We start from the raw sequence: 10,641 nt of genomic DNA, 5'->3' as shown, positions 1-10,641 counted from the left end.
CTGGGCCCAGCCAGCACAGAGCCCCCGCTATGGGACACTGCCCCGGGGCGCTGGGCCCAGCCAGCACAGAGCCCCCGCTATGGGTCACTGCCCCGGGGCACTGGACCCAGCCAGCACAGAGCCCCCGCTATGGGACACTGCCCCGGGGCGCTGGGCCCAGCCAGCACAGAGCCCCCCGCTATGGGACACTGCCCCGGGGCGGTGGACCCAGCCAGCACAGAGCCCCAGGCTATGGGACACTGCCCCGGGGCGCTGGACCCAGCCAGCACAGAGTCCCCCGCTATGGGACACTGCCCCGGGGCGCTGGGACCGGCCAGCACAGAGCCCCAGGCTATGGGACACTGCCCCGGGGCGCTGGGCCCAGCCAGCACAGAGCCCCCGCTATGGGACACTGCCCCGGGGCGCTGGACCCAGCCAGCACAGAGCCCCCCGCTATGGGACACTGCCCCGGGGCGCTGGGCCCAGCCAGCACAGAGCCCCCCGCTATGGGTCACTGCCCCGGGGCGCTGGGCCCGGCCAGCACAGAGCCCCCCGCTATCGTGGAAATACTCCTGGCTTGTCCCGTAGTTGCTGAGTCACTGCAGGCCCCTCTAAATTGCTGGGTCTGGGTCTGGGTCCGGCCCTGCACGTGTGTCTGTCTCGAGGCCCCGCCCGGGTCAGAGCAGCCTGCGCTCTCTGGAACGGCCTCTGCCCGGCAGCATGTGCATTTGCGGGGTGCTCCGAGGCTGACCTTGGGCTGCGAGGGTGGCAGAGATTCGTTGCTGCTGCAGCAGCCGCAGGCAGCTCAAATGGCGGAAAAAGTGTGAGGGGAGGAAGGAAGCCGAGACCACAGTCTGTGCTCCTCACAGCCGAGCGAGCGGGGCGCTTACTGAGCGCTGCAGCCAGCCTGCCATGGCGGGGGGAAATCCCCCTCGACCCCTCCCCCAGTGAGCCGGGAGCGGCTGCTGCACGAGCAGGGGCGCTGAGCTAAGTGCTGCTGAGGGAGGGGAAAAGACTCCTGAATGACGAGGGGGAGGGAGCCGGCGTTGGGCACTAGGGCACTGCGGCCCACCGGGCTCCGTGCTGCTGATAGCGAGAAATGTGAGCTGGCTGCATCACTGCAGTACCCACTGCAGACACAGAGAGAGCGGGAGAGAGAGCGGCAAGGAGCCAGCTCCCAGCCCGGAGCATCCCGGGCTCAGGCTCCCTCACAGCCAGGAAACAGCTCCCGGGCAGAGCCTTCTCCAGCAGCAGCGAGAGCAGCAGAGACCACCGCCAGCACCGAGCATCCCCCGGGGACAGAAAGGACTTGGCAAGGCCCTTGCTTCCAGCCAGCCCTGCACCTGCCGTGCTGCCCAGGATCTTGCCTTGCAGAGATGATCCCAGGAAAGCTACTAGCAGCGGCTGCCGCCTCTTGTACGGATCTGCCGGGTCAGTAGGCGGCAGATGCCGTCGCAGACAGGGTTGCATCAGCTTCGTACCTGTAGAAGCAAAATCCCCTCCTGCCCAGAGAGCGGGGGGCGCGTTTGCTGGCTTCCTGGGGCGAGGAGGCTGGCTGGGAAGGAAAGCCCTGCGAAGAGGCGTTTGTCCTTCATCACTGCAGCCTGGAAGAGTCGCATCCCTGGGGTCGAAGGTGCAGGCAGGGACAGAGCCAGGACACTGGCCTCCTGACGCACATCAGCAGCAGGCCTGGGGGAGCTGGGCTCGCTCCTGAGCCCACTGGCCTGCAGGTACCTCGCAGGGCTGGCCACTGCACGGCATCCGGAAAAAGGACAGCTGGGGGCCAGCCCTTCCTCTCGGAGTGCGGCCTTTGTGTCCTGCCCTTTAGGGGATAATCGCCTCCTTGCTGGGCCGGGTATTGACCAGCAGAAGAGGCTGCATTGAGCAGGTTCTTGCCAGGGAGCTGGAGTGGAAGTGAGGAAGAGCCAGGCTGGATTTGGAGAGGGTGCGGATACCAGAGAGTCCCCCTAGGGAGCCAGGACTCTGGGCAAGCAGCACTGGAGCCTGCATCTCCTCTGCCTTTCAGATAACCTCTAGTGACTGGGGCCTCCAGTCCGCTGGTCCTTTGCCTGGCACAGGGAGAGGAGCCAGTCCCGCAAGGCAGGAGCCTCCTTAAACAACAGAGCTTTGAAGCCCCCCAGCCCAGCCCAGCCCAGGTAAGGGGATTTACTGCCTGTCAGCATGTGGGCATCAGCCTGCGGGACGGTGTGTTCGCCTGTGCATGTATGTGATGTGCTGTGTAACTGTGCGCGGATGGGTGCATGCTGTGTGTCAGTCTGAGTGCTGTGTAACTGTGTGCGTGGATGTGTACATGTGTGTGATGTGTTAGTGTGAGTGCTGTGTAACTGTGCGTGGATGTGTGCATGCTGTGTGTCAGTCTGAGTGCTGTGTAACTGTGTGCGTGGATGTGTACATGTGTGTGATGTGTTAGTGTGAGTGCTGTGTAACTGTGCGTGGATGTGTACATGCTGTGTATCAGTGTGAGTGCTGAGTGTGTCCTGTGGGTCATTGCATTCAGTGTGATCATTGTGAGCACCCTGTGTCTGTCAGCATGGAATGTGCTGGGAGTGTGAATGCTATGTGTTACTTGTGATGTGTCACTGTGTGTGTGGTGTGTGCCTCTTGACCATGGCCTATCAGTGTGTGTACCAGGTGTGTCACTCCTGTATTGTGTAGCAGTGTTTGTGCGGGTGTGTCACATATGTGTTGAGTAACAGTGTGCTGTGTGTCAGTGTGTGTACTGAGTGTGTCACAGAAGTGTTGTGTAGCAGGTTGTGTACTTTGTGTCAGTGTGTGTCAGGTGTGTTACTCCTGTGTTGTGTAGCAGGGTGTGTGCTGTGTGTCAGTATGTGTGCCGGGTGTGTCGCTGCTGTGTTGTGTAGCAGGGTGTGTGTTGTGTGCCGGGTGTGTCGCTCCTGTGTTGTGTGGCAGGGTGTGTGTTGTGTGCCTGGTGTGTCACTTCTGTGTTGTGTAGCAGGGTGTGTGCTGTGAGTTAGTGTGTGTGGTGGGTGTGTCACTCCTGTGTTGTGTGGCATGGTGTGTGTTGTGTGGCAGGTGTGTCACTCCTCTGTTGTGTAGCAGGTGTGTGTTGTGGAAGGTGTGTCACTCCTGTGTTGTGTGGCAGGGTGTGTGCTGTATTGTCCCTGTGGCTGGGGAGGTGGAACATAACTCACTGCAGCCAGGCACGGCGGGCAGGCTGGTGATGAGGATTTGCTGCCTCCCAAGGCCTGCTGGCTGTGATGGAGCTTCAGGGCAGGCCTAGTGGGCCCAGCTAACTCACCAGCTCATTCACCCGCTTGCTGCTGAGCCCCACTGCATTAGAACAAGACATTTGGGATGAATGAGAGATTTGGATGGGGTAAAATCCCTTGACTGGTTCCCTCAGCTGGCCCCTTGGGCGGCCCTTTAGCCAGATGGTCCCCTCTGGGTCTGCCCCCCAGCCAGACAGCCGTCGAACAGTCCTGTGGCCAAGCAGCCCCCTTCAGGTGGTCCTGTGGGTGCATGGCCCCATGATCAGTTCTTGCAGAGCTTGGCTGGAGTGGGCTGAGGGCAGGAATTTGCCAGGCCTGCAATGAAGGAGCCCCCATCGTCCTCTCCAGAGGGGCAGGGCTGTCTCCTTGCCACTAGCAAGGCAATACCTGCAGTGACAATCACCCCTTCACCCCAAAACACTGGTGCCCTCTCAGCCCCCATCCCAAGAGGACTGGGGTGGGCGACATAGAGAGAGAGAGAAGCCAGAGTGGAGCGAATGTGTGTGGGGAGAGATAATGTGGGGAGAGTGACCTAATCGATGGGGGCAGGGGGGCTAATGCACAGATCTGGGGGGAGGAGCTCCGAACACCTGAGAAAGGCCCCCTGAGACCTAGGGAGGGGAAGGGGGAGTAACAGGCTACTTATGCACCTGGGATTTCTAAGGGAGACATCAGAATCTGTCCTGGGCTTTGGTCAGGGAGGCTGAGCCCCTCTCCCCATGCCCAGCCCCAGGGAACTGACAGGTAGGTACCGGAGAGCAGAGGCCTGTGGGGAATGCCCGGCGACTCCCATGTCTTGCAGCTGTGCTGAGCCAGCCAGGGCTCTGGGGTGCCCCCCTCGGGTCTGCTCAAGGAGCGGTGAGGAGATGAGGTGCTGGCTCCAGCCACCCAGTGACTCCCACTGAACACTTGCAGATTTCAAATCTCCCTTGAGCCAAGTCTCCAATTTCCTGTTGCTTTGTGTTTCCAGCCTTTTCCTGCGAGGCACGTGGAGCTGAGGCTGGGGCAGCGCGACAGGGCTGATCCGTGGCTACACTTCTGCACTCCCACCAACAGAGCCCGGTCCACTCCCCAGCAGGACGCTTCCTGGCTCTGGCTCTGTTGCCCAGCTACTACCCTGGGGGAGCTGCAGGCTCCACAAACCTCAGTGACTGCGAGTGGGAGAGACAAAGTCAGAGCAAAGGAATTCACACACACATTCTTCAGTCCTGCCAGGATCTTACCCAGAAAGAGGAATACAGGCTGGGTGGGGGCACCTGTGGGAAGGTGCAGGGATCCCTCCTCGCAGGCTGGACTGCTGGGAGCTGTCCTGGGATGAACTGGAGCCCTGATTCATCTGCTCCAGGGCCAGGAGAAAGCCTGGCTGTCCCTCAGCCTCTTGCCTGAGTTTGCTGTTTCCAGCTGATGATGCTCTGGCTTGGAAAGCGACACCACACAGAGAGTGGGAGATCTCTCAGCGACAGGCCTGCCACAGGATTAAGCATCTGAGAAAGGCACTGCGGGGAGGAAGAGCTTTGATCATCAGATTGGAACCAAGGAGCAGAAAGACTCCGCTCAGCAGGATGCTGCTGTGACTGCAGCCACTTCCTGTGCACGCCTCCATCTGCGGAAGCAGCACCTCCAGGAATGCGGGGGAAGCTAGGGTGACAGGAATCCAGAAGGAACTTTTTTGCCTAGAACTGCCCCTTTCTCCCAGGATGTGCCCCTGCTCCAGCGGCTTTCTCCAGCCCTATCGCTTCACTGCCCGAACACGATTGAAAGCTCTGCATGCTGCCAGCGTGTTTTAGCCTCATGCAGGCACCCCTTGCAGAACCCAGAGCAGCGGACAGCAATGTGAAAACAATCCTCATGTCGTGTCTCAAAGGGCAACAGGTCATCATCAAAATGGAGGCGATGAAGATCATCCACCCAGAGAAGTTCTCGGAGCTACAGGCCTCCCAGCCACGCTACACCTCAGCGCCCCGCCGGGAGCCCCCTCTCGTGGCCAAGCGCGCCTGGCCATCAGAGTCCGAGATCATTGTCAATCAGGCGTGCGGGGATATCCCTGCCCTGGACAATAACCCTGGCTCTCTGGGGCTGCCCCGGACTCCACCCCTGCCGCGGCGAGAGCGAATATACCAAGCACAGCGCAAGGGCAGCTCAGAGGTCTGTTACCACCGCCAGCCACCCTCAGACGAGGTGATCGTTAACCAGTACGTACTGCACCCCTCCACACCGTGCGAGCCCCTCGAGTGCCCCACCTGCGGCCACATGTACAACTTCACCAACAAGCGGCCCCGCATCCTCTCCTGCCTGCACTCGGTGTGCGAGGAGTGCCTGCAGATCCTCTATGAGTCCTGCCCCAAGTACAAATTCATCTCCTGCCCCACCTGCAAGCGGGAAACCGTGCTCTTCACCGACTACGGGCTGGCCGCGCTGGCGGTGAACACCAGTATCCTGAACAGACTGCCCACTGAGGCCCTGGCCACCAACCCCGTGCAGTGGAGCAGCGACGCCGACCGCAGCTGCTACCAGACCTTCCGCCAGTACTGTGGTGCAGCCTGCACCTGCCACATCCGAAATCCACTGTCTTCCTGCACCATCATGTAACCTGTGCACCCCGCTCTGCCTAGCCCCGCACCGCCTCCCTGCCCCGGGGGCCGGACCGTGTGAGAGACGACCACGCACCAGTCCCAGGGGACAACAGGACTGAGTGAGGGTGGCAAGTCTCAGTAGCTCCCCTGGCGCTGCAGGTGCTATACATGTCATCCCCTGGCCCAGCTCCCCACGCCAGCACAGGGCATCCCAACCTCCTCATCGCTCAAGTTTAGGTGGGGGCAGCTGGGAACGCAGCCCCCTTGGTAATCTGAAGCCACTGGCTGAGCAGAGGCCTGGCAGTGCTCCAGAGTGAGGGACATTCCTATCCTGTGGCTCACGCTCCCCCTGTGCGTCTGGACAGGTGCCACTGAACCCCTTGTGCTCACTGCCTGGGGAGCTTGCTTCCCGTTGCCTTCCGCTGGCTCTGTGGCCTGGTCAGGGGGAAGCAGCTCCACCCAGGCACGGCCCCACCATTGGCCTGGCTGACCCATGGCGCTGACGCCCCCATGCAGCACAGCACACTCAACCTACAGAGGTGAGGAGCCTGGGAGCTTCCCAGGGCTGAGCTGGGCTGCACGTGAGACCTGAACCTGCCTCCCACAGGGATGGGATAGGAGGTTGCCAAACGTCAGACACATCCTCTCTGCATTATTTGCCAAAGCTTTCATCTCAGTGGCCAAGCTGACATGCATCAAAGTAACTGCAGCAATTAAACCCGTTGCCATTGGCCTCCCATTATTAACAGACGTAGCCCATTTCCTCCACAGGCCCTCCAGGAAAGCTCCCATTTGTCCTCGTTTTGGAGGATCTTTGTTTGCCCATCCCTGTCTGGGGACACCCCGTCCTTTGGGTGGTTTGTGTTAATAAAGGCATTGAGTTGTGATCCTTCTTCCATGGGTTCTGTATACCTCTGGGTGGGGAGGGGCCCGCAGATCTCCTCGCTCAGCCGAGCAGCAGAGGCCGAAGCCTTTGTCAAAGTGTGCCATGCCATGTTCCTCCCCCGGGCGTCTCCAGCACGCTCCTGCTCCGCAGTAGGACAGCCCAGGAGTGGGGGCCCCAGAGGGTATCTGGCTAGCAAGCCAAGGCCACCCCAGCCCTTTGTACTACTAACTGCAGAGGATGGGGTGACTGATCTGTCTATGACAGCGTCCCTGTCCCCGAAGGGGCTGTGGTGAGAGCGGCTACACAGCACCATGCCCTCTGTTATCTCTCACGCAGGGGGAAGCAGCTGCCCTACTTGGAGACTTTATCTCTTCAGGACATTTTGGGGAGAGCTTGCTGCAAAAAAGCAAAAAAAGGAAATAAAAAAAGAATAAAACAAGCCATAAGCTGCGAGGTACGGCAGTGCGCGCGCGCTGAACGCACACTCCCTGGGGACCCCTGCCCAGGCTTGGGCCCAGATCAGACATCTGGGGCAGTATTGTCTGTACACACCTGGATCCCGTATCTTCTGGGCCCTCTGGCCAGGGCTGGCTCTGCCAGGTGAGCTCTAGACACCCGGCCAGCTCAGCTCACCCCACAAATGTTGGTGTGAGTTCATTCCTACTTATTACACTGCCACAGCCCCAAGAGCCAAATGTTCAGTGGAGAGGCTCAAACCCACCCGCCTCTCCAGGGAGCCCAGAGCTGGTCTCGGCGCTGTTAGGGAGAGGGAAGGTGAGAGCCAGCAAGTAGCCCTGCAGGCTCCCTGGGGCAGACACTGCAGTGCAGACAACCCCCCTGGCTCCCAGCCCTTTGGATGCAGCCAAAGCATGAGCGCTCCCTGCAGCCCCACCGAGGCTGGAGGAGAGTCCCGAGAAGCCATGCTCACTGGGCAGTGGTAGGACAGGGCTGGGGAGAGCACAGAGAACAGGGTCTGACAGCATTTCGTTTTCGCTCTGCCGATTCCTCCTGTCGCTGGTTGTGACGATGCTCCTGTTTTCTACCTGGCCTTGTTAACTCCTGCTCCATCTCCCAAATAAAGCTTATACTGGAACGAACCACACCAAGCATCTATAGAATATGTTGCATGGGGCACGGGAGCAGGAGGCCGTTTAGCTGGGACTAGACAAGGCCAGGATTCCTGTGGAGGCATTTACAAACCTCGTCAACAGCCTGCTGCCTGCTCCTGGCTGGCTTACCGCTGTGGTGCCGGGGAGGCCCCAAGCCTGGACGAGATGGGACCTGGCAGTTCATGGGAGTGAGCCGGGCAGGAAAGGCTTTCTCCAGCCCCCTCCTACTCACCCCCAGCTCTCAGCCCGGGACTGCTCCCCCGTGTCTGAGCTGCATGCCAGGAACAGGGTATTGTTCTGGAGTCGGTCTGGCCTGGGATCCAGGCAGCAACTGCCGGCTCCCTCCTTTCCCACACATCCAGCACTTGTCTTGTGTGGGCGGTTACCAACCCTCCAAGACTGTCCTGGGGTCTCCAGGAATGAAAAAAATACTTTTCATGTGATGAACCTCCAGGAAGATGTAAGGCAGGGCTGCAGGCCGGGCATGGAGCTGGCCCTATGGGGCAGCCGCTGAAGAGCCCCTGACCCTACAGACCACAGGCCTGCTCCAGCTCAGCTGCATTTCCTCCCTGATAGGTTAGCAGCCCCAGCAGGGCATAGGGGCACTCTCCCAAGCAGCACTTGAGCAACTGGGGTGAGCTTTATGGCTGTGCCTAGAGCTTGGGCAATGACTGGGTATGGTGAGTTAAGAACCCTCCAGTCCTCGCCTGCGAACCCTAAGGAAGGAAATGACTGTTCGGACGGCTCTGAGGGTTCAAATCTTAGGGATGTTTTATAAACTGTCGATACCAAGACAATTGGTGCATTAAAAATACATTGAGAGATGGACAGTCGGACACTATTGAGAACTGTATGGCCACCGTGCCGCGGCTGAGGTTTTATTTGCATAATGTGGAGAAAGTTCTGCATAAAGTCTGGACCCAACCCAGAGGCTCTAGTTACCCCCAGACTCCTACACTGCCTGCTAGCACGTGCAGCCAGACAAATGCCATGTGTGCAGAGTCCGGGTGCCCTCGGAGTCACTCCTGAGTAGTTTGCCCCAGTTCTTCACTGCTATGAGGAGACGAGCTAGACAGTCCCATTAGGCCCCACGCCCAGTAGTAGCATGTCCTCCCATTAGTGCCAAGTGCAGTCATGGTCAGGGAAGAACATTTGTTTCCTTTGCATTATTTTATAAATAAGGGAAAACAATCTAAGCTACCGCAGTGTTACTGCTCTCATTAAAGAAGGCAGGATGTGGCGAAGCGAAGTACAGGTTCCCTGGGGCGCCTGGCGCACAGCCTGCACGTTTCACCAGATGCTGGTGTATTTTTACATTAATGATAACATTAAGCAGCATGTTTTACCGGGAAAAGCAAGAATCAAATATAAATATAAGCTTCCAGCATCAACGTTACCTCTCTGTGTGTGTGTGCATGTATCTCTGTGTGTATTTACATGTGTGTGCATATACCTCCATCTGTGTGCATATCTCTGAGTATGCAAGTGTGAGAGTGCACATATGAACGCGTCCATGTGTGTCCAATGCAGCTCAGGTAACACTGATGTTGGAACCTTTGTGTTCCTGTGACGTTCTGTGATTGTAGCCAAGCAGCATTAACACTGCATTATGCACAGTTTTTGCTCTCCCACTGCTGCTGAGGAGGAGATGGTGCCTGCAGGCAGCCCCTCAGCCCATGTACCATGTATAGCTGGACTCCTATTCTCCCATAACACAGACGCTGGTGAGCAGCACTCCCCACCTGAGAGACCCCAGACGGAACAAAGAAACTGTCCGACAGTGACTGCAGAATTACCCCTCCCCGCCCCACTGGAGGGTGGATCTGCTAAGCCGGGAACTACAGTTCCCTTCAGCCCTCTCCCCACTGCACTGCCCCTTGCCGTGGCCAGGCAGGATGGAGGACCCTGAGCAGGAAATGGCTTGGCTCCCTTTGAAGCAGTGGCCCTGGGCTAGCCAGGAGCTGCAGAGTAGCTGAATGCAGAGAGGAATCCCCAGGAACCATAGGTAGAGGTGTGTGGAGAGTGGAATAGGTCAGGAGTGCTGGATATTACAGCTGGGGGCAGGTCTCATGGGGGAGCAGCACAAGCTGGGCAGGAGTCAGTGCAGAGAGGTCCCAATGAAAGACACTGACTGAGCCTGGACTAGAAATCTGCGAGGGCCTATTTGTTTGTGTGACAAAGTGGTGGGGGAGGTTCTTGGTATTTCTGTGTTTTCCAGTGGGCTGCATGCAGAGGGAGGGGGACTCAGTGTCCCCGGGTGTTACTGGTTTAAGGAGGTGAGGGGAGAGGGAGTTTGTTGTTACAGAGGACCAGAGAGGGAACTTGGGACCCCAGCTGATGGCCAGGAGGATGGAGATCTCAGCGACTGGTGACCTGACGACCTGGAGACCCAGCTCAGGAGTCTCAGCCAGTTCTGGCCGGGAGAGGACAATGGGCTGTGAAGAGAGGACAGAGGCAGGACTTGGGGCAGGGATATCGGAGGCCCAGCTGGGAAGCAGCGGGGTTCGAGGCTGGAGAGGGGGAGCAGGCAGAGCCCACCTGGCTGCAGGGGGACTGGGATATGCTGTGCTGAGGGAGGTCAGGCTTGAGGCCCTGAGAGTTTCCTGTGCTGTGTTCAACTCTCAATAAACCCTCCTGTTTTATGCTGGCTGAGAGTCACTCCAGTCTAGAGATCAGGGTTGCATCAACCCCTTCGAGGGTGAACGCCCGGGGGGGTCCAGAGCGAGTGGACTCCCCGAGGGGGCCCACGGCGAGAGACAGACGTGCTAAGGCTCAGAGAGGTGCAGCTCCGGGAAGCAGTGGGGCCTGACCCCAAGAGAGAGTGGATCCCCGATAAGGGCTGT

The 10,641-nt window shown here is 58.9% G+C and overlaps 1 protein-coding gene across 1 annotated transcript; it reads left to right on the top strand.

The window, feature by feature from the left end:
- The first annotated feature begins 1,273 nt into the window (after positions 1–1,273).
- On the top strand, positions 1,274–6,690 carry RNF208 (ring finger protein 208). The gene is made up of 2 exons (XM_050926428.1): positions 1,274–2,135; positions 4,201–6,690. Exon 2 carries the CDS (start codon positions 4,998–5,000, stop codon positions 5,817–5,819), a length of 822 nt encoding a protein of 273 aa, XP_050782385.1. The 5' UTR covers positions 1,274–2,135; positions 4,201–4,997; the 3' UTR covers positions 5,820–6,690.
- The last annotated feature ends 3,951 nt before the right edge of the window (positions 6,691–10,641 follow it).

The sequence above is a fragment of the Gopherus flavomarginatus genome, chromosome 17 (assembly GCF_025201925.1).
Source record: "Gopherus flavomarginatus isolate rGopFla2 chromosome 17, rGopFla2.mat.asm, whole genome shotgun sequence".
NCBI lineage: Eukaryota > Metazoa > Chordata > Testudines > Testudinidae > Gopherus > Gopherus flavomarginatus.
Note: the sequence above shows the minus strand (reverse complement) of the source record. Positions and strands in the feature narration are given on the sequence as shown.

Bases quoted from the DNA above. Each gene is read 5' to 3' on its own strand.
- RNF208 (XM_050926428.1), top strand. From the start codon at position 4,998: ATGCTGCCAGCGTGTTTTAGCCTCATGCAGGCACCCCTTGCAGAACCC.